The 24274-nt window shown below is 44.0% G+C and overlaps 1 protein-coding gene across 2 annotated transcripts; it reads right to left on the reverse strand.

Annotated features, from left to right (window-relative positions):
* Positions 1-151: 151 nt before the first annotated feature.
* Positions 152-2432, reverse strand: LOC123168213 (protein NONRESPONDING TO OXYLIPINS 2, mitochondrial). Of its 2 annotated transcripts, none has more exons than XM_044586088.1 (3): positions 2247-2432; positions 2029-2150; positions 152-556 (listed from the first exon to the last, which is right to left on the reverse strand). In XM_044586088.1, the coding sequence occupies exons 1-3, from the start codon at positions 2366-2368 to the stop codon at positions 537-539; spliced, it is 264 nt and encodes an 87-aa protein (XP_044442023.1). In that variant the 5' UTR covers positions 2369-2432; the 3' UTR covers positions 152-536. The 2 variants fall into 2 exon arrangements, with proteins under 2 accessions (XP_044442023.1, XP_044442022.1); XM_044586087.1 differs by lacking the exon at positions 152-556 and adding an exon at positions 857-1109.
* Positions 2433-24274: the final 21842 nt, after the last annotated feature.

Genomic DNA, 24274 nt, shown 5'->3' on the forward strand with positions numbered 1-24274 from the left:
AGTAGTACCGCCCTTCCTTTTCCAATTGGGGAAATTTGGACGGATTATTGATTCGATGTGAGGGGACAGGTAGGCCGGCAAAGGAACGGGTAATTATGTAGGACAAACGTAAGCCGGCCAAATACAAAATAATAAACCTGCCGTAGTCTGCTAACTTAACTAATCATAATCACTGAATAATAATGGCAAGCCGGCATTAAAAATAACTGGTCTGTCAGCATGAGATTTTTATTTTTAGGAAAATAACAAAGAGTGAGGTGAACGCGTGATCAGGATGAAGGAGAAACTTCAACTTTTGTCTTCATGAAGAACGAAACTCGTGTTCAGATTAGGCACGAGATCAACAGCTGATACAGAGAAAAGGACATTTCAGCCACCAGGAACCCTACTAGTTAAAGAGCGCACCCGAACACCGAGTCACCAAACAAAGTTCAGTATCTCTGTAGCCATGGACTCGCCAAGCCAAGCATCTAACAGATAAACAAGATCCATCCTGAGTGCTGTTCCTAGTAGGATGCCCACCTCTTCAGCCTTCGTCACCGAGGAAGAGCAAAGTCTAATGCGTTGTATCAAAACAAAACAACAAAGCTCAATGAGAAGAGAAGAAGAAAAAGAGATGGCTCCTTACTGAATATCAGAAACCAACCAATGAGGAACAATAAATAAACAAAAGGAATTGTAAACATGATCACCACCGTAGGATTTTGACCTGGACCTTTTCAATTTATAGGCGTTTTTGTCTTGTAGGAATGGCACACATCAGATGAATTTAAAACACACAAACGACCCACCCAATATACATGCAAGGCTGGAAAACGACAAACAGCGTAATACCACCCAGTGTTAAGATTCAAGGTGTCCACAAAACGAACATTACGTTAAGGAACTGCGGTAACTCTGTTATTGCATAGAGTGAAATTAAACAATAGTTGTGAACGAGTCACCAACAGATTAGATCTGCAACTTTTTCAACAAAATTTGATTAATGCACACTGACATATCCTATTCTTCAGAGAAGAAAGAAAATATCTTGAAAATGACACAGGAGCAAGTGATCCATGCTCTTCAACATTACGCTCCTAGCCATTATCAGATGCGCTTGATCAAACCTACCAGGATGATTACCAAAACAGAAATGAGAATGTTGAACATGTAAGTAAACAAGTATGCAATTGATGCATTATATACTAAAAGTTACTCCTTCTATTCTTTTTTAAATGATGTAATAACATACTTTCAGTTTTCACAGTTCTGAGACACACTTTTTGTTCATTACACAGCATATACGTTAGTATAAAATATAAGATTATGAAAAACTTTAAGAAGCTAGTGATATAATTTTCATATAGCAAAACTAGATAGCTTTAAATATTCAGAGGGTGAATTTTGGAAACTGACTCCTCGGATTAGAAAACACCATTAAAGAAGAAGAAAAATTAGCCCAATAATTCTGCAACCTTGTCTTCTCCAAAATACAATGAAAAGCTGTACATATCTGGTTAAAACCCTTATGCAAGAAGAAGCACAATTAGACAATAAACAGCTATACATATCCAGCTAAAGGCAACAGACCGAGCTATTGATCATTTGCTCTTACTTGCAAACAAACAATGGTGCTTAGCTTAGTACAAAAACATAACATACATAGGCAGAGAGACAGAAATATTCACATCTAATTTATAATTACCATGGACAAGCCTGACAATGCTCTCCAAGGCCAACTGGAATCCATAGAGGAGAGCCATAGATAAACTGATAAGCCCAACAGCTTTACGACACAATCGCACCAATGTAATGAACTAATGATATATCTTATGCGCACACGCTAGACAAATTGCGCAGAAATGTCATATCCTAGAACTTAAGACATCTCAACTGACTAGTCTCTCAGGAAACAAAGCATTGCAATTCCAGCATTAGATAGTAGAAAATCATCATCACAAGCAGAGCCAATCAAACTAGCACGACTAGGCATTCAATAATAACAGAAACGCAACGAACTGGATGCATGCAGGGGGTGGACTTCACCTTGGGAGAGGCAGCTCCAGCAGGAGGAGTCGGCGGCGATGCACGACCGTAGCCGCGCGCCAGCCACCGCGCTGTGGAGCGGCATCAGCGACTCCGCGCCCGCCAGCATCTTCACCGTGGACCTGAGAGGAGGAGCAGCAGGATTGAAAACCTCTGGGAACAGCTTTCGAGCGAGTTTAGTGGTGGGACGACACAGGGTTGGGGATTTCAGGAATGACCTGCGGAGGCGAGGAGCGGCAACGGGAGACCTCGTCGCCGGGAACGGGCTCGCGATCCGGGACTTGGACCGGAGCGCAGCCGACCTGGCCGCGGCGGCGGCGGAGCGGCAGAAAGACGCCATCGTGGTCCTTTCCTGAGATGGAGGAAAGCGGAAAAATGTGCGAGGAAATGGTGTGTGGGCTACTAATAGTTAAGCCGGGCCGGGCAGGGCCTTGAGTGGACTTGGAGAAGGCTATAATGGCCCAAACACTAATGGTGCAACTAACCCAGGGCCTTTTTTATCAACTCAAAAAGAAAACCAGGGCCTTTTCTTAGAAGATATTAGGCTGCTATCTGGGTTTTTTTTAACACGATACAGACGCAAGCGCTCATACAGACGCGCATACATTCACCCCCTATAAATGTATACACGCACACCCTATCCCTATAAGCATTTTCGAGAGACTGAGCCGGCATATCATCTTGAGATTTAAGAAGTCATTATAGGCGCCTCGTCGTCGACGGAAACGTCTCCTCCCACTGAAAGCGCATCACCAAAAATTCTGAAATAAATCCAGAAATAATGTGAGCATCAGGACTTGAATCTGATGAGGTGAGAATACCACTGTCCCTTCAAACATCCAATCACAGATTGGTTTACTCTAGTTTCTTTTCTAAGAAAACGGCTCACCGGTCTTTTTTTTATTCTCTCGCAGCCCGAAACAGAGTATTAAGCATCGTATTGTGCCATGGATTGTAAAAAGAATGGGGGCTGAAGATTCTGAAAAAAGCTAGAGATAGGTCCTATTCTCTAAGAATCAGCCAAAACGGAACTACTGAGCGGCCGAAATAAGTAACCCGAAGTCCACTCGAATACACACCACCATCGAGTGTTCTACTGTACACTGCATACGTAGTAAAAACGTTACTGTAGAAGTTCCCAGGACATTCCTCTGTAGCTGTCATATTATGCATATCTAGCGGCTGCAAATTGGCGACGCCACGGTGGGGTCGATAAAGAGATCATGTACAGTACTACCTACATCAGGCGATTACTATTGACGGCAACGAGAGATCGTCATCCTCCAAAATCGATAACTATGATTGAGATGTACTCCGTACAGTGCATAATTCTCTGTTTGGTTATGTTCATTTCCCCTCAATCGTGTTTTGACTTGTCTCCTCTGACAGGCACCATGTCTGTTTGCATAATTGCACGGCTGGATGAGACTGAAACTCATTAGTTTGTTGCAGTTGCAGGTGGGAAAAGCGTGTGACAACCGTGCATTCGACAACGATCTGGTGACAGAAGGAAGGTGCGGTACTTTTCGGGCTCCACGCGTACGCGAATTCATTAATTCTAGATCCTGGCTCATCTCGCCGATTGCGAAATGGGTGCTGCATTATCCGTTCGCCCTTGCTCTCTCTTTTACACGTAACTTTTTTAATTGTTTGGATTTTTTATTGTACACGTGTCATGTGGCCTTTTACAGAGTAAATAGCATAAAACTACTAGTTTACAGGCTATGGTTTCAAAAAACTATCATTTTTTAATTTTTCTCAGAAACCTACCAGTCGCGCGGTCCGCTGTTTCAAAAAACCCAAAACACCCGTGACTAGCGATTGAACCGTTTTTCTGACCGTCTGGACCCACATGTCAGGCCACCTGGCCACGCGCGCTCACGGCGCGGCCGTTGACGGCCGTTAGCCCTCGTGGTCCGGTCGGAACGAACCAGGGTAAATTCCCCACCATGCTCCACTCGCTGCTCACTCACTCCCCTGCTCGCTCTCTCCCCTGCTCCCACTCCCCTGCTCCAGTACGAGCTCGCCGCCGCTCGCCGTCTTTGAGGTCGGTCGCCGTCGACCTCCTTGCCGCCATGCCTTCCTGGAACGACGAGGAAACAAGCTCGGAGGAGGAGTGCGAGGTCGTCGGCATGGACATGGGACTTATGGTAAGTTCTTTGCCACCTAGGGTTAGGGTTAGGTGCTAGTAGGCCTAGGCTACCGCCATGGATCTTGCTAAGTGTAGTGTTGCTGTTGTAGGATTCTTGTTCAATAGTGAGGCTGGGGTTTGATTGTAGGATTGATTTAAGCTAGGGTTCATCTCTGTACATATAAAAGATAGAAGATCAAGTTGAACACTTAATAGCATACAAGATCCATTTCCATAACTTAGTAGCATCAGAGATCCATTTCCACTACTTAATAGTATAGGAGATCCATTACAACTTAACAACATAGGAAATAAGGTTCTTACACTAGGTTAAACTTCACATTCCCCCAAAATGTACACCCATAATCACTTGCAGTCATGCCAGGCCACATCCTTATATAAAGGCCTTTGGATGTACTTACTTCACCAACATATCACAACAAGTTCAAGACTCAAGGATGGCCTTGATTTGCTCTAACTTCTCCTTGCTGCCATACCCTTCTTTCAGCAGCTCAGCAACAACAAGCTCAAGCTTTGCCTTCTCCTTCTTAAGAACATCTCTGTCAACTTCAACAGCCTTCATAGCCTTCCTGGTGTTCTTGATGATATCAGCTTGGCTCTGCAAAATGCACCTATGCTCTTTTGCAAGTTTGAGCTTTTTCATCTGCACCTCCAACATAGCTTTCTCCTCTAGCTCCTTCTTCTTCTTCTCAAGTTCTTCCTCCTCCACTTGTTTCTGGTACACCTTCTTGTCCACCCTACCATCCTGCCAATCAAACATCTTGGATACATCATCAACAAGCTTGGTGTACTCAATGCAAAGCTTGTCATTTTCAGTCCTAAGCTTGGCCAGCTCCCTTTCATGTTCACTCTTAAGCCTGGCCAACTCCTTCTCAAACTTCTCCATGTCCTGTACCCTTCTAAAGTTCTGCTCATGGAACATCTCCCATAGCTTGCACAGACATCTCTGAAAAACAGTTGGCCAAGGCCCATCAACCCACTCTACAACACCACAATTCACACCATTTTCCTGCATTTATAAATGTGATAAGTTATTACAAATGGACTAGGAGCTTATTTCAGTTCCATGATTAACTTGTATAGACTTCATAATTTCTAACAATGAATAACATAAATGAGATATGATAAGTTATTACATATGTGACTGTCATATCAAACAAAGTGCTGCATCATATAAAACATCAGTGAACATACATAGCAGAAAAGTTTATTGGCATCTAACCTGGACTGGGCAGCCATAGAAACGCCTTCCTGTTACAGGCCCTTCAAAAGCAACACGCTTAATAGGCCTCAATTGATGCAGAATGCACTTGGGATGAGCAAGCTCAAGTTGGCCATAGAAAAGGGGCCCCACAGTGGTGTCTGGTTCCTCCTGCAACCAAAATAACCAGCAAACATTAGTTTCAATCTGCACTCAACACCAGAATCAACTTGCACGGTTCATTAAACACTAAAAAAATCCCCAACTCAGCATGAATCCTAACACTGTATAGAGATGAACCCTAGCTTAAATCAATCCTACAATCAAACCCCAGCCTCACTATTGAACAAGAATCCTACAACAACAACACTACACTTAGCAAGATCCATGGCGGTAGCCTAGGCCTACTAGCACCTAACCCTAACCCTAGGTGGCAAAGAACTTACCATAAGTCCCATGTCCATGCCGACGACCTCGCACTCCTCCTCCGAGCTCGTTTCCTCGTCGTTCCAGGAAGGCATGGCGGCAAGGAGGTCGACGGCGACCGACCTCAAAGACGGCGAGCGGCGGCGAGCTCGTACTGGAGCAGGGGAGTGGGAGCAGGGGAGAGAGCGAGCAGGGGAGTGAGTGAGCAGCGAGTGGGAGCATGGTGGGGAATTTACCCTGGTTCGTTCCGATCGGACCACGAGGGCTAACGGCCGTCAACGGCCGCGCCGTGAGCGCGCGTGGCCAGGTGGCCTGACATGTGGGTCCAGACGGTCAGAAAAACGGTTCAATCGCTAGTCACGGGCGTTTTGGGTTTTTTGAAACAGCGGACCGCGCGACTGGTAGGTTTCTGAGAAAAATTAAAAAGTGGTAGTTTTTTGGAACTATAGCCTGTAAACTAGTAGTTTTATGCTATTTACTCCCTTTTACACACAATTTTGATCGTACCGCTCCCCACAAAATAAACGCGTTCATATATACACGTATATACTCACCCTGTGAATGCACACACGCACACCATACTCCTATGAGCATCTCCGAGGGACTGAGCCGACATATCATCTTGAGATTTTACGAAGTCACCGTAGACGCCTCGTAGTCGACGGAAACGTCTCCTCTCACTGAACGCGTATCGTCGAACCCTGGTGAACTGGGGATACCACTGTCCACCTATCCATCCAACCACATGTTGGCCCGCTGTACGCACATACTTCTAAAACGTGGTTTTCAAGTGTACATACATGGTTACGATTTTCTTTTTTATATAAATCTGTAGATTTCAGTTGTCTCGTTTTCTACCACGGACTGTAGGTTAATAGGAGCAATGCTATACCTGCATACAATTTCTATGCAATTAATCATACGTGCTGTTGTGGAGCAAACTAATTGGACCAGGATTAGCAGTACCCCCCACCCCGCCCTGCCCCGGCCCGCAGTTGAATTCATGAGGAAGAGAGAATAAATGGTAGGTTCGTAAATCTTACATACTTGTTCGTAGCCTGGGGCGTTTGGGTGCTCGGTTAGAGGAACTGCAGGCGGAGGGGATGGGACCAGTGACAACAGGCGGTGTTCGTGACGGAGGAGCGGCGTGGCATCTGGCACGTCGACAACGGCGGGTCTCAGCGGCATGGAACAGCGGGGTCTCGTCGGTGGGCGTGTGATGATGGACGAGCGCGGGATGGTGGCGTTGTCTGGCGTCGTGGTGGCGTCGACGGCAGCTAGACCGGGCAAGGTAGATGCAGCAGTACAACACTGAAGATGGATTGGTGGCAGGTGGTTGCGGCGGTCTCATACCCGGCAGGCGTCCTAGTTGAGGAGTGCGCCGGATTGGTGGGTGCCCCATACCCGGAGTCCTGGTTGGGACCTCAGGTATTAGATGTTAGGTTTAGCTGCGAGGTCTGTTTGGTATTAGGCCCAGACTATCAGCATCCCTTCATCAACTGGATAGGAGTAGCGACAGATGTTATCTAGACGGTGGCTTTAGTCTTACTGTTGTATGACTTTGTAAGGTCTTGTGCGAATAATTAATAAAGTGACTGCATGCATAGTTCAGATACAGCGGCCGGGGTCCTCCTCCTTTTCTAGAAAAAAAGGTGTAGGATTTTCGGGTTGATAGCTACGATGCCGTGCACGATAGGCAAGGAGCCAAGGAGGCATGGAACACCACCAAAGTACAAAGTATGCACACCAACGGGCCATCCATTCCACATCACACAACCAAATTGAAGTGGGAGCCATAGATGGTCTAGACCCTACAAGTCGGCCTTGCTGCATTTATCTAAACTACCTAATTGCCTGTGCATTGTAATAGGCGTGTACTTTAGTGGTTCAATATTAATCTTGTCCAACCTATGTATTAGGTCAGTTTTGATCACATTTAATTTGATGTGAGTATGGGTGGGGAAGGAAAAAAACTTGACTTAGTTGATATTGTGTAAGAATGATCTCATTTCAATGAATTAATGGAGGACGTGGTAGAAAGCACCGCCTCTGTCTTATTTTATTAGTCTCCTTTTTATTTTAGATCATATTTTGACCATAATTTTAACTAATAAAATATAAGTTATGCGTAACAAAAATAATATTATTAAAAATTACATTCAAATACGAATTCAACAACATAATTTTTTATGTCATGGGTTAACATTTTGCTAGTCAAATATATGGTCAAATTTTGACCCAAAATACAATGGGACTAATAAACTCACAGAGATAATATGAATTTGATTTAGATTATTCTAAGTGCTTGCATGCATTGAATCAACTTTCTACAGCCTCTTCAAAAACACCCTCTGTCTCATAATATAAGACGTTTTTCGATACTAGCGCCGAAAAACATCTTAAATTATGGGACGGACGGAGTAACTAGTAGCTGCTTGCTCGACTGAATTTTGCTTAACAGTACAGTGAAGGACACGAGTTAGGTAAAAGCTGCTTGCTTAGTTGCAAAAGCAGTTGGACACGGTAGCTGCTAGTCAGGCAAGGCGCAACACAGGCCTTTACTTTATTACATTGCCATGAAGGTGACATCCATCTCTTCTCCGTCTTCTCTTTTCCTTGAGCCAACTGTTTACTTGCTTTGGGGCATAAGTCATAACAGTGACACGAGAGGCAGGTTATCCATATAGCTAACCACTTTTTTGCTACCCCTTCCCCTTCACTCGCTGTCTCCATCTTTCTCTATGACTAACTAATCACCATCCATCGACTAGCATCCACTACTATGTTCCTTCTTTTTCTCTATGTTTCTGAATTCTGATGAACTGTCCCAAGTGAACACGGGTGATGGGTTAATTAACTGGAGCAAAATGATATTCTTTTCGTTGAAACTTTCACATGCCTTGATGAGAGATTGGAGTATGTTTAGAGTGTACTCCTTCTATAAACTTTTATAAGACATTTTAGTCACTATTTTAGTGACCTAAAACATCTTATAAAAGTTTACAAAGGTAGTATATGTGTCACGGTTTCTAGAAAATAAAAGAAAGGAATCCCATGAATAATTACAATGTCACATGCACTGGATTTTCATAAGATTAAATTTGCACCCAAAATTTGGTTTACATCATAAGGAAAAGGAAATAAATATTTTCAAGGGATTTGAACTGATACAATGAAGAAGAAAATAATACAATATATGGTGCAAAGAAATCCTTAGAAAAACATGGTCCACTTTTTTTGCGGGATAATTCTTGTGTTAATCAACCAAAATATTACAGTCACGCTTAACAATGTCGAGAACAGGCTCTGGACCAGATCCAAGCCACACAGTAGTTCGACCTTGCGATCTACTAAAATTTGCCATAGAGTGGCTAGAGGAATTTTGAGTATGAGAAATATGAGCAATACAAAAACTATGCTCGGACAAATTGTCCTTAATATCCCTAATAAGAAGCTCTTTTACGGTACCCTTGTACTCCACTGGGAGGGTCGGGAGTACCAACTAAATCTGGCCATCTAATTTAAGGGGTATCTTAGTCATTTCCCCTTGTTACTAAAAAAGATCTCATCCTTAATCTCGTCTGATCTAATCTAATCTAATTACCAAAATTAACATGAACCCTTATATATGTCGTCATTGTCTCTTCATCGTCCGCCCGGCGTCGCCGCCATCTGCTCGTGGCCAGAATCAATGGATCTGGCGTGCTCGCCGCATGCCCGAATTGGCAAAAGAAAATGGCCTAGTTGATCTTTGTGAAACACACAGGACCGGCTGCGGGACCATGACTAGAGGATACATATCTTCGTCATTAGGAACGAACAAACTCTAGATAGATTATGATGCATCTACGAGACAGTTCGTCATGTATTGTTTGCTGCATCTGTTTGTTGTAAACTGCAACAGCAGTATATATATAGATCGATAGTTTGGTACTTGTTTTTTTTCGAAAAGGGGGGTCTCCCCGGCCTCTGCATCAGAGTGATGCATACGGCCATCTTATTAACGAAAGAAAAGGTTCCAACAAGGTTCGAAAGTCTCCGACAGAAAAGAAATAAAAATACAGCTCACACAGAGCAAAAGAGGCTAGACACACAGACTAGCCAAGAAAAGACGCCACATCCGGCTGGCTAAATATAGATAGGTAAACTAATTGCCTATCCTATTACATGACCGCCATCCAAACCGGTTGAAGATATCCCGAGCTACCATCTCCCAGCGGATAGATCCAGTAACCAAATGCTCCCTGGCCACCATCGGAGTGAGTAGTGACCATGAACGGATCATGGCCGTGGCTCGGAAAATAACCTGCAAAAAATGAATACGTGATATTCTGTTAAAAACCAAATCATTTCTGCAAGTCCAGATAGTCCACAACAACGCGCAGACTCCAACACGAATATGTCTCGCTAATTCAGGCTCAACCCCAGTGAGCCATGTCCCAAATAACGTGGTGACAGAATTTGGTGGAGTAATATTAAAAGCAATGTGAACCGTCCGCCAAAGTACTCTGGCAAGCGGGCAATCAAAAAAGAGATGCTTGATTGTCTCGTCCCGATCACAGAAGCTACACCTCGTAGGTCATGTCCAATTACGCTTAATCAAATTATCCTTGGTTAAAATAACCTGTTTATGAACAAACCACATAAACACTTTTATTTTCAAAGGAACTTTGACAGCCCAAACATGCTTTGATAGTTTGGTACTTGTATTTGCATATCATGGATTACGAGAAAAGAATACACCGATCGTTTGGGTGTCTCTCGATCTATATACCCAATCCAGCCATGTCCCTGCCGCCACAAGATCGGAAAAGATGGTGCTGACAGTGCGAGGACCACGCCACCACAGTCGCCGCCCGTCTGCGCGGCGGCGCCACCAAGCAAGATACTCGCGTTAATTAGCACATCAGAGTTACAGTTTTACCCCTCAAGCCATGGTACGCCATGATTTTTTATGTCAGTACTCCGAATTAAATTATTGGTGTACCAATCCATCTTATCCGTCAGATTAGAAAGAATAGACGGTCCTGTTTAATTTAAGGGTCCTGTAAAAGAGCTCGAAGAAAATCATACATTGATTTGTTGACTTCTCCACTTCTCACCATATTGACTGACTGCAAACGGTCGCTTTCCAAATCAACTGGCAATTGGCTCCATTGCAAAGCTAATGTAATTCCTTCTCTTACAAATGAACCAACACACGTACAAAATATTTCAAGAATTTTAATTTTTCAAATTTTCTATAAAATCCTTTAAAAAAAGAGGACTTTGATGGTGTCCCAACATTTATTTTACATTAGTGACCCTGCACAACTACGCGAGTAGGCTGCCTATGGATATATCAGCTATTGGAAGTCTTTGTATGGGTGCTTCATCGAATCGTGGATTCCCACACTGGACTTAGAGATTAGCAATGTATTGATTTTATGTGACTTTCTTATTCATTGGGTGCACACGCGATGAATATCCGAAGGAGGCAACTATACTATTTTTTCTATTCAAAAATCATTTTAGTGCTCATATGTGTTTTCATTTCCCTCCAAACGGGTTGTGATACTTAGTTTGGAGCTAAATCCGCCAGATTCCCTGGTAGAGTATCCCAGCTAGGTGACTTGGCATGATGGTAACATGAGGTGAGGTTTACCCTGGTCGGCTCTCAAGATGAGATAATACTCTACTCCATGCTTATGTTTTATTGTGTTGGAGTATATACAAAGTACAAGTGAAGTATCAAGGGATTGAATATGATCAACGACTAGCTCGACCCCTTGCTTATCTAACACACCAGTGGCCTATGGTTTACACAACTAGGTCAGCTGCGCGTCAGTGGAGGCAGAGCCCTCCACGACTACAGTATCTCCGAATTGTTTTCAAGTCTTCCAGAATCTTCACGTAATCACTAGTAGGGAAACGAATTATAGGATTTTGCTAGTAGCAGCGTTTCTACAAAACAAGACACGGCTGTTAGTTTGACCAAATACCAACGGCGTCCATGAAAATAACGGCCGCTTCTAGTTGTACATAACTAGCAGCGTTTGATGAAAAAACATGATGCTCATGATGTACACAAAGGAAGGTATTCTGCCTAGAAACACCGGCAGCATATGAGGAAAGCGGACGCCACAAGCTGGAAGTGAACTACCAGCGTTCCACCCAGCGGGAATGGGACAAAACTAAAAGCAATCACCACACCAGCCAGATGCATATTTGGGTTCAAGAAATCAGTTGTGATTACGCAAAGCAAACGTTGCTACGACAATTATCAGCCCTTGGCCATTTGAATCGCTGCTAATGACTTCTCTAAAACAAAAATAAGTGCTAGCTTGGTTAACAGAAGCAGTCGAGCCATGGACATATCTCATAACTTTTGCGTAACAAATTGAATTTTGAGCCACATATTGCACTGATGACATGCATAATGGCACCATGCAAAGTTTACTCTCTTTTTTTCAAACGGCAATTACAACAATCAGTGTATAGTCTGTCCCGACACGCTGCTAAGCTCCACACTACCAGCATGTGGCGTTGCCCGGGCACTGCTAAATTAACTAATCTATTATCTTGTTCTAGTATAGCAAAACCATATCTCATATAAATCCCAAAATTGGAAAACTTTGTTTGTGTGCATTACATGTATACAATATTTTTAGGTTACAAAAATAGCAACGCTGCATTGCCACCTCACAAATCGAACACTTCACCCCCTTCGAACCTACAAATCTCTCATGACATCGATAGGTCGTTAACATGTCTCATAACTTTTGTGTAACACATTAAATTTGTAACCACATATTTTAGTGATCACATGCATGATTAGGTCATGCAAAAAAAAAATCAAACATATGGTCATTTGGGGGCTCTCAACTCAACGAGTTTAGCTATTAACATCCCTCTTGACCCGGCATATGTCATTAAACATCTTGGTTAAACCTGCCTGTTTACTTGATGCTCATCCGCCAAGATGGCCCGGTGTACTCTTGACGGTCAATCTATTATGACCATGAATTTGTCAAGGTTAAAACCTCGGCTTATGTCATGTGAGAGCTGGCTTACAGAAAGCTAGGATAAACCAAAGGCTATCACGCCAGCTTCATTGAAGCAAGACTCGAGCCTCGAAAGCCGACATTTTTATACTCTGTTATCATACACATACATTATCATACATTGCATCATCATACAAATGCATCATATATCCATGTATATATCTGTTGCAGGAGCCGGTTTTCAAACCGGGTTACATTGTAACTCTGCAGGAATAAACAAATCTTTGATGGCCAACATGGCCGGATCTTATATGGTTTATCGAAACTAGTTTCAAATAAAATGGCTATCAAAGCCGACTTTGAAACAATTGCAGGTATATATCTACAAGACCGGCTTACAATTGAGAGCCGGGTCTTCATCATGGTTTATCACAACCAGTACTGAATGATTGAGGTTTTCAAACTCGGCTCAGAGAGATGGATATATTCTTTTAAGTCCAGAATGTCGGTTTACAGTAAGGAGCATGGTATAATAAATTGCTAGTGGCAATTCATAAATTGGATTATTGCAATGTTATAAAGAAGAGCAAAAATTCAAGCAAGGATATCATGGAAAGATCATGGCAACCGGCTTTATCAAAGGCAATGAAATACGAAGTGTTATGCAAGGCAACACTCTTGATGGATTTAGCAACAAGTTCAACATTGATATGCAAAGCACTCAGCAACATCATCCAAATAGTGGATCTGATTTTATTTTACAATGGAAGGAATAGTCCCGAGTCGCCGCAGGCACATGACCCAGCACTTGGGGGCTACATTATTCAAATAAAAAATTACATCAAGTACGAAAGTCCCATGTCGCTGCAAGCATGCACCACGACACTTGGGGGCTAATGCAAGTCTCTTTTCAAATCATCACATTATCAGAAGACCCGGCTATCTCAAGGAGATGAGCCGACCCTTGGGGGCTACAAGTTGTTTTCTATTTAAGTGTCGATTCAAGGAAGAACCGGCTCATCATTTTCATAACAACCTGGTCCTTGGGGGCTATAGGTTGCTCTTTATTCAACTACATATCTACAACATTGAAGATTCAGTTCAAGTCCCAAGTTGTTGCAGGCAAGACAACCCGGCACTTGGGGCTACACATGCTGATATTCTATGAGCATAAGACGATTACAAGTCCTAGGTTGCTACAGGCAAGACAACTCGGCACTTGGGGGCTACAGCGTTCAGTTGTTTTAACAGATCATAAGGTCCAAATTGAAGACCCGACCCATCATGTACTGACGAGTCGGCCCTTGGGGGCTATACATGTGAAATGCAAAACATTCAGTTTATGACTGGCGGCTCAGATGAACAACCTGGATTTCTTCAGAGTTGTAACATTTATATTGAAGCAAGTCTTAAGCTATCATTTTGTTCCCCTCTTAATACTTGGGGGCTACAGGTAATATGGATTAATATGGATATAAGGGAGGTACACTTTCAAGTTGTCAAGTTTTGAGCAAACTGGGCATCATATTCGTAGTGGAGAAATTTGCAAAGTTTATCTCCTCCAAGTTATTCATAGAAAGGCCCGAAAAGCCGACTTAACGATTGGAAGCTATATTTACAAAAGCAAGCACCAAGTCATCACAAGGAAAGAAAATTCAGATTCACCCAGGCTGGGAAAACCCGGTCTAGGAGGATCCATCCTATAAGGACATAGCCTAAAGAACTAAGGAAGACCAATTATTACATGACCCGGTGTCAGCAACAATCATGACCTGGCATCATTAATCTCTATAACTCGACAAATTCGACAACCGCAACTCGACAAACTTTACATCCTCAAGCCGGGAGAACATCAGACGAATATCTTAAGTCTAATATTTCTAACAAGCCGGAGTATTCGAAGCCGGCTCAACATCAGAAGGATATGTTAAAATCCAATATTTTTGTCAAGCCAAAGCATTGCAAGCCAATTCAAATGGATTATTTTTTTCCCAATATTTTTCTGCAAGAAACCAGCGTCAACAAGTTGATTTTGAAACCAACCCATTGATATAACGAAGAGACCCAGACTTTCCAGGAGGGATTCCATGGAATAAAGCGCTTGGATGTTTGCATTTGTTGGGGAACGTAGTAATTTCAAAAAAATTCCTACGCACACGCAAGATCATGGTGATGCATAGCACCGAGAGGGGAGAGTGTTGTCCACGTACCCTCGTAGACCGAAAGCGGAAGCATTAGCACAACACGGTTGATGTAGTTGTACGTCTTCACGATCCGACCGATCAAGTACCGAACGCACGACACCTCCGAGTTCAGCACACGTTCAGCCCGATGACGTCCCTCGAACTCTGATCCAGCCGAGTGTTGAGGGAGAGTTTCGTCAGCACGACAGCGTGGTGACGATGATGATGTTCTACCGATGCAGGGCTTCGCCTAAGCACCGCTACAGTATTATCGAGGTGGACTATGGTGGAGGGGGGCACCGTACACGGCTAAAAGATCAAACGATCAATTGGTGTGTCTCTAGGGTGCCCCCTGCCCCCGTATATGAAGGAGCAAGGGGGGAGGTGCGGCCGGCCAGGAGGGGGCGCGCCAGGAGGAGTCGTACTCCCACCGGGAGTAGGACTCCCTCCCTTGTTCTTGTTGGATTAGGAGAAGAGGGGGAAAGAGGTGGAGCAGAAGAAGGAAAGGCGGGGCGCCGCCCCCTTCTCCTTGTCCTATTCGGACTGGGGGGAGGGGTGCGCGGCCCTTGCCCTGGCCGCCTCTCCTCTTCTCCACTAAGGCCCACTATGGCCCATTAACCCCCGGGGGGTTCCGGTAACCCCTCCGGTACTCCGGTAAAATCCCGATTTCACCAGGAACACTTCCGATATCCAAATATAGGCTTCCAATATATCAATCTTCATGTCTCGACCATTTTGAGACTCCTCGTCATGTCTGTGATCACATCCGGGACTCCGAACAACCTTCGGTACATCAAAACATATAAACTCATAATATAACTGTCATCGAAACGTTAAGCGTGCGGACCCTACGGGTTCGAGAACTATGTAGACATGACCGAGACATGTCTCCGGTCAATAACCAATAGCAGAACCTGGATGCTCATATTGGCTCCCACATATTCTACGAAGATCTTTATCGGTCAGACCGCATAACAACATACGTTGTTCCCTTTGTCATCGATATGTTACTTGCCCGAGATTCGATAGTCGGTTTCTAAATACCTAGTTCAATCTCGTTACCGGCAAGTCTCTTTACTCGTTCCGTAATACATCATCCCGCAACTAACTCATTAGTTGCAATGCTTGCAAGGCTTATAGTGATGTGCATTACCGAGTGGGCCCAGAGATACCTCTCCGACAATCGGAGTGACAAATCCTAATCTCGAAATACGCCAACCCAACAAGTACCTTCGGAGACACCTGTAGAGCACCTTTATAATCACCCAGTTACGTTGTGACGTTTGGTAGCACACAAAGTGTTCCTCCAGTAAACGGGATTTGCATAATCTCATAGTCATAGGAACATGTATAAGTCATGAAGAAAGCAATAGCAACATACTAAACGATCGAGTGCTAAGCTAACGGAATGGGTCAAGTCAATCACATCATTCTCCTAATGATGTGATCTTATTAATCAAATGACAACTCTTTGTCTATGGCTAGGAAACATAACCATCTTAGATCAACGAGCTAGTCAAGTAGAGGCATACTAGTGACACTCTATTTGTCTATGTATTCACACATGTATCATGTTTCCGGTTAATACAATTCTAGCATGAATAATAAACATTTATCATGATATAAGGAAATAAATAATAACTTTATTATTGCCTCTAGGGCATATTTCCTTCAGCATTGACAAAGTTTGACATATCTGCTAAAGAAGATCTATTATAAGATCATGTGCACGTATCAAGAAGGAAATGACAAGGACTGAAGGATGAACAAATGCGGCTCAGAAGAACCCTCGACCCGGTGCACAACCTGACAAATTTGTTCTTGTTTTATTTTTTAGGATAAGTTGAACATGGATAAATCCCAATTAAACTGGGTGCTAATGTTGGGGATATAACCCCACGGTATGACCTGCCCGTTCAGGGTTGGGTCATCCAGTGGCGGCTTGAAGAATAAGTTCAATAGATAGGCTGCGATGATCAAGAGGCCCAAGGCCTGGGAGAAAACTCATGAAGCAGGCTGGCTCATGGCCCAGTGCCTGGGGCGCCAGCTCACATAGAAGGTCCAAGAAGAGGAGCATTCCCTCACACGGGAAGCAAGACCCGACCAAGAGAGATGACCCGTCCCGGATAGAAGACCCGGTCTGGGATCCGACTTGTAATAGGAAATATATTAATTTTAGTCCTACTAGGACTCTACACGTAAGCCGACCCCTTCAACTTATATAAGGAGGGGCGGTGCACCCCAAGAGGGACAAGTTTAGACAAACAGACAAGTCTTAGACAAGATCAAAGTAGATGCTCTCGAGAAAGAGGTAGGGAAACACCGCCCTTGTAATTGAGATCATCATCATCATCATCAATAGCAATCAAGCAGGATGTACGCTTTTACCTCCACTGTGACGGGCCGAACCTGGGTAAACCCCGTCTCTTGATTCCGACCAACCCCGTTCAAGCAATCACCTAGCAGCGATGGCCTCACGACCAAGTCCTTTCACGAGGACATCTGCCGTGACAAAACCACGGCATTGTCCATTACCCTGGCAAGCCAATGGTATCGGATAATGTGTATGAAAGCATAGGGTTGGCCATGAGGCATGTTCATGAAAATGTCCTAAAGAAAGAGCTGGCGCCCAAGGTCACATATCGAACTCCTCATGTAGGGTTCCATGTATACATTGTACCTAAAGCTCTCGGCTTCATAGAAAACATCCCCCAAACTTGTTCTATATTGGTTTCTATCATATCTTCAACATTTTGCACCCGAAGCACCTAGAGGACATCAAAATAGTTAGGCTATGGGCGTCATCTAGTAAGTAAGGTTAAGAACGAGAAGCGCACGAAGATCGCGGTGGCTGACCCTTACTACATGCACACATCTAACCTTGAGAACGGTCAAACTCTAGACAAACTGATCCAATACCTAGGCCAGTTTCTCCTTCAAAATAAGAAGGCAGAGGGCAACTTAATGCCCGTCTGTATGGTGTTGAATAGCTAACCTTTCGTAGATTTGCATTATCGTTCCATGTGCAAGCTAGGTTGAGTCCAACTTTTTGTGGTCTCTTGTTTGCGTGGCGACGAGCGCACATAGGAGCATTGGATACTAATAATTATATCCCCAAAGACCCCCTGTTCCTATTTCTTGGCTTCCAACCGTGCAGTCGAGAGAAGCTTCACCAAGCTGAAGAATTTTTTGGATAAAGCTCTACTAATTTTTGGTCCCAATGGAGGGATCATTAGCCCTGCTAGTAAAAATTAGACAGCGATGACATGGTACGGTTTGAGCATAAGACATCCTTTAGCTTCATGCAACAAGAGGAATCAAGGACCTCCACTTGGTATGACATGATCCACATGGACGACTTCATACGGAAGCATGCTGGCCTAAAAAATAAAGACCAGGTCACCGAATGGGGTCAATCCCTTGCCCTTCTCACACATGATGATTGCACAACAAAGCTCAGAGGGATGCAACATGCACTGATTGAAATCATTTACAAAGACGTCCTCAGTGAGAGATGAAGCTTCAACAATGGGGTATCCTCCGTTCAGGAGCAACGTCGTATAGATGTGGCCTAAGTTTGCAACATGCCCGACTCATTGCCATCCATGAAGGAGTGAATGTCTGGTCGTGTGTGGTATTGTGTGTTCAAAACATCAATTCTCGTTTGTAAAGGTTATTTCTAATTAGGACGCGTTACTAGACTTACCGTACGTTTTGTGTAGTTGCTACTGAAATCTTTAAGATGCACGCCGGAAGTGACCTACTGCAGTTACTTTCGTATATATAACTGCTGCCTACCCCCTGGGTGCGCCGCCGCCCCTGGCCCCAACGCGCCTCCCGCCGCCGGCCTCCTCGGCCTTGTCATCGCCCCCTGATGTGCCTCTCACTGCTGATGTTGGCGCACCTCCCGCCGCTGTCCACTCCGAACCCGTCGCCACGCCCTGACCCGCAGCACAGAAACGACGCCAAAGGCCACCACCTCCAGTGGTTGCACTTTGGCGGCCGCTGGCGGCCTTTCATCAACGCTGGAGCCACCCCCGCCCTGCCCCCTCCCCCCGCTCGGATCCAGCATCGGCGCCGCCCCATGCCTGGAAACGACAGTGGCTCTACCCCCTCGCCTGGATCCGGCACCAGTGATACATCTCCAACGTATCTATAATTTTTGCTTGTTCCATGCTGTTATATTATAATTCATGGATGTTTTACAATCATTTTATAACAACATTATATCATTTTTTGGGACTAACCTATTAACATAGTGCCCAGTGCCAGTTGCTGTTCTTTCGCTTGTTTTTTTACTTCACAGGATATCAGTACCAAACGGAGTCCAAACGCAGCAAAACTTTTTGGAGAATTTTTCTGGACCAGAAGACACCTGTTGGGCCAAAGAAGTACCAGAGTCTGGCTCTGAGGGGGGTACCAGAGGGCGCGCCCTGGTGGGTTGTGCCCACCTCGGCCTCGTCCTGCACCGCCTCTTTGCTCTATAAATACCCCGAAAATCCAAAACCCTAGGGGAGTCGACGAAATACAATTCCAGCCGCCGCAAGTTCCAGAACCACCAGATCCAATCTAGACACCATCACTGAGGGGTTCATCACCCTCATTTGTGCCTCTCTGATGATGCGTGAGTAGTTCACTGTAGACCTACGGGTCCGTAGTTAGTACCTAGATGGCTTCCTCTCTCTCTCTCTCTCTCTCTCTCTCTCTCTCTCTCTCTCTTTTGATTCTCAATACAATGGTCTCTTGGAGATCTATTTGATGTAACTCTTTTTTTGCGGTGTGTTTGTTGGGATCCGATGAACTTTGAGTTTATGATCAGATCTATTTATCCATGAAAGTTATTTGAGTTTCTTTAATCTCTTATATGCATGATTACTTATAGCCTCGTCTTTCTTGTTCAAATCTTTGGTTTAGTTAGTCCGACTAGATCGATTTTTCTTGCCATGGGAAGAGGTGCTTTGTGATGGGTTCGGTCGTGCGATATTCTTTCCCAGTAACAGACGGGGCAGCAAGACACGTATTGATCGTTGCTATGAAGGATAACAAGATAGGGTCTATTCCTACATCAATAGATCTTGTCTACATCATGTCATCATTCTTATTGCATTACTCCGTTTTTCCATGAACTTAATACACTAGATGCATGCTGGATAGCGGTCGATGTATGGAGTAATAGTAGTAGATGCAGGCAGGAGTCGGTCTACTAATCTTGGACGTGATGCCTATATAATAATCATTGCCTGAATATCGCCATAATTATTTGAAGTTCTATCAATTGCCCAACGGTAATTTGTTTACCCGCCGTATGCTATTGTTCTTGAGAGAAGCCACTAGTGAAATCTACGGCCCCGGGTCTATTCTTTATCATATTTGCTTTGAGATCTATTTTTATTTTCTTTTGTTTTCATATCTATATTCTAAAAACCCAAAAATATATTGTTACACTTTTCTTTATTTATTTTATTTTGTTTTATTGCGAGATCTATTTATCCAAAATTATACAAACCAATCTATCTTTTCCCCGAGAGGGATTGACAACCCCTCTTACGCGTTGTATTGCAAGTATTTGTTCTTGGTGTGCAGGTACCGTTTACATAGTGTTGCTTGGTTCTCCTACTGGTTCGATAACCTTGGTTTCATAACTGGGGGAAATACGTAACGAAGATGTACTGCATCATCCCTTCCTCTTCGGGGAAATACTGACACGGATACGAGCCATCAACCAGCGCTGCCGCATGCCTGGATTCAGTAGCCGCACCGCCCCTGCGAGTGGATTCGGCCGTCGCACCATTCTCGAGCCCCATTCAACAGCCGTCCATCGCGACGCGCTGTACAACCACGCGTCGTGGCGCTCCACTCGAACCACGTGCTCCTATTCAATGCGAGTTATTGCCCTCCCTCTACGTTGAACTCTTTCCGCATGAGGATTTGAACTTATTTGAATTTGCATGAAAATTGCCTGCAAAAAATGTATCTGTATATTTCGCTTATGAAAACAATTGCATTCTGAAGAGAAGTTTTTCCCGTAGGTGAGGAGAGAAACTCCTTCGTTCTCTCTGCTTCTCTTGATATTCTTGGGTCATCTGGATTGTACTCATCCGGATTGCTGCTACTTTTGCTCTGTGTGACCTGCCCATCTTCCGGCTGGTGAACGGCCCACTTCTGATGCCTAGCATGCTGCCACTGCTTCTTGAGTGTGGATGTTGTGGATCGTTCCTTCTCTCAGCTAGTGCTCCCGCACCCCTAAAAAAATAGTGCTCCCGCGTGTTGGTGTTATGTATTGGTAAATGCTAATGGTGCGGCGTTGTTGCTGCTCTCTTTCAATAACTAATGTAGCTTCTTTCTCTAAGTGCAGGTTGTTGCTGCTCTCTATCCATGTGACTCTCTCTCTCTCTCTCTCTCTCTCTCTCTCTCTCGCTGCTTCTCTCTACATGTGTGTGCCTATTACTGTAAGTGCATCTAGTGCCCCTTAGTGATTTTGGTTTATTGAAGACTTATAGGTTAAGGGACTAATGTGTTTGTGAGTGTACACAGGTCTATAAGTCTATGAGGAGTTTGATATTTACAGAGAAAGTCAACCCCTAAAAATGAGTGTTTTCAACTAAAGACTTTGGCTTTCTGAAGACTTTGAAAGTGAAGAAATTGGTGTGACTGTGAAGACTTGATATTCATGTGAGGAACATGAAGCGTGAAGAATTTTGTTTTCGTAGTTTCATTTTCTCTTTCTTGAGTCATAGGAAACATCGTACTGTTAAAGGGCGTCGAGGAAAAACTAAGGAAAAGTTTCCAAGTGATGCTCATCTAAAAATCCTACACCTACCAATCCTTTCGAGTGAAGCCATTGGAAATCTCATACAGTTCAGTCAATTTCTTCAGTGACAGAGACGAAGTTCTTCTGGTCTCTGAGGAATTTGTTCTGACTGAGGAGTTAGGAATTCGCCAGTGCGGATTGCCTACAAGTGAGGATCATGATAGCCCTGAGGAATTTGATAGCCAAATTTCCGACCGTTGATGTGCTATGCGCCAGCTGTCCCAAAATATCTACCCACCTATCGGTCATATCATTGAAGGGCATTTATGTCTTATCATGTCGGGCTGCTCCCTGGGCTATAAATAGCCGCCCCCTACAACCACTAGCTGGTTGGCTGCTCCGAGAGAAACTGACACTTGTCATTGAGAGCATCCCATCCTCCGAGGACTTTGAGCGAAAATCATCAATTGAGGAAAACCCAAACCCAAACACCTACAAACCCAAAGTGATTGAGCATCACTGAAGAGATTGTTCCTATGTAGATCCAACTCTTGTTACCTTTGAGGACTGTGCATCCTTCATACGGTTAGGCGTCATGGTCTAGAGCATCCAAGAGGAAATTGTGGATCGCCGAGTGACCGAGTTTGTGAAGGTTTGGAAGTCACCTGAAGACTTACCACGAGTGATTGGGTGAGGTCTGTGTGACCTTAGCTCAAGGAGAATACAGTGAGGACTGTGTGTCCGAGACTGTGTGTCCTCAGGTTTAAATACCTACCCGCTCCAACCAGATGTACAACTGTCACAACAGTTGGAACTAGTCTACCAAATCACTGTCTTCACCGAGCTACTGGTTCTATTTCCTCAACCCTTTCATTTCCTCATTACTGTGTTGTTGTTCTTGATCGTTACTGTTTGAAGACTTTGACTGAAGACTTTCTCTATTTCCTCAGTTCAATTTCTTCAGTCAGTTTGTCTTTAGCCTGCTTATCCTGTGTTTACGCTACTGTACTCTGTGCTTGTTTTCATTTCATCATGGTGTCTATGCTACTGTTCTGCTATGCTTGCATCTGAGTACTTATTCCGCTGCTAGTCGTTCGTGACTTAGGAATTTCCTCACCCTGGAATTCCTCAGTGACGAATTTGTAAAAATCGCCTATTCACCCCCTCTAGTCGATATAACGCACTTTCAATTGGTATCAGAGCAAGGTACTCCCTTGTTTTGTGTGATTTTGGTTTAACCGCCTGGATTTTTAGTTATGTCGACCGCGGGAATGAAGACTGTGTCATGCCCCATCTTTGACGGTCATGATTATCCCAAGTGGAAGGCCATGAAGAAGCGCCTCATGGCAATGAACAGCGAGCTGTGGACCATCACTGAGATTGGTCTTACCGATCTATGCAAGATGGCGGAGGCTGATGATATTCGCAAGTACACCCTACTTAACCTCAGGGCAAAGGACATCATCTGCTCATGTCTGTCCCAAAATCAGTTCAGGAACATTATGCATCTCAGCCATGCGAAGCTTATCCGGGACCAACTCTGTGAGGTCTATGAAGGTCATCGAACTCAGCATGATCCCTGGTTTGAGGATTTCAAGGAAACGCTCAAGGCGATGACTTTCGATCCAGAATCATCATCCTCTGCACCATGCCTTATGGCAAAAGGTGCCAAGGTAACTGAATGCTACCTATCTGAGTCTAGTGATGCTGAATCTGGTGATGAATTTGGACCCAGCTATACCAAACTTGCTTCCCTTGCCACTAAACAACAAAGAGCTTTGGAAAAAGTTCAAAATATGCTTAATGAGAGCGATGGTATGTTGGGTGAAGAAATGGATCGCACTCAAACCTTGACTGATAATCTTCAGAGACTTTAGTCCAAGTTTGATAACCTTCAGAGTCATCATAACACTCTCTTATCTGATCATGAGAAGCTTTCTTATGAATTTCTTCAAAGGAAGCAAGATCTTGAGAAGCTAAGGGGGAGTTATGAAGATCTTCAGAAGGAAAGTGATTCATTGCTTGCTCAGCAGATCAATGCCGCTCAGGAGGAATTCATTCCACCATGTTTGAAATGCATTGAACGTGAATCTGCTAATTCTTCACCTGAAAGTTCAAATGCTTCTATTGCTGCAAATTCTTCGACTGTCTCTGCTATCACTAATTACTCATCTGAGGATACTGCTAGTATCACTGACAATGCAGGGCTGAAGAAATTGTATGTGACAGGCATGTACAAAAGCCTCAAAGGGCATCAGGCTCTTTGTGATGTGCTTAAAAAGCAGATCCTCAACAGGAACCCTAGGAAAGAGGGTATTGCCTTTGAGAGGAAACTTAATGCTGATGGAACATACTGGAAGCTTGAGCAGTATCCGAAAAACTCATGGGTTGCTGCTAAAGGACCTCCAGTAGATCCATCTACTTTATCTGGCTTTACATGTGAATCTTCATATTCTTCTGATGAGTCATTTGACTCCAACTATAAGCTGTTCAAAAATCAGAATGGTGAAGTATTTGCTAGATATGTTGGCACTAATTGCAGGAACGACC

The sequence above is a fragment of the Triticum aestivum genome, chromosome 7D, assembly GCF_018294505.1.
Source record: "Triticum aestivum cultivar Chinese Spring chromosome 7D, IWGSC CS RefSeq v2.1, whole genome shotgun sequence".
Taxonomy (NCBI): Eukaryota; Viridiplantae; Streptophyta; class Magnoliopsida; order Poales; family Poaceae; genus Triticum; species Triticum aestivum.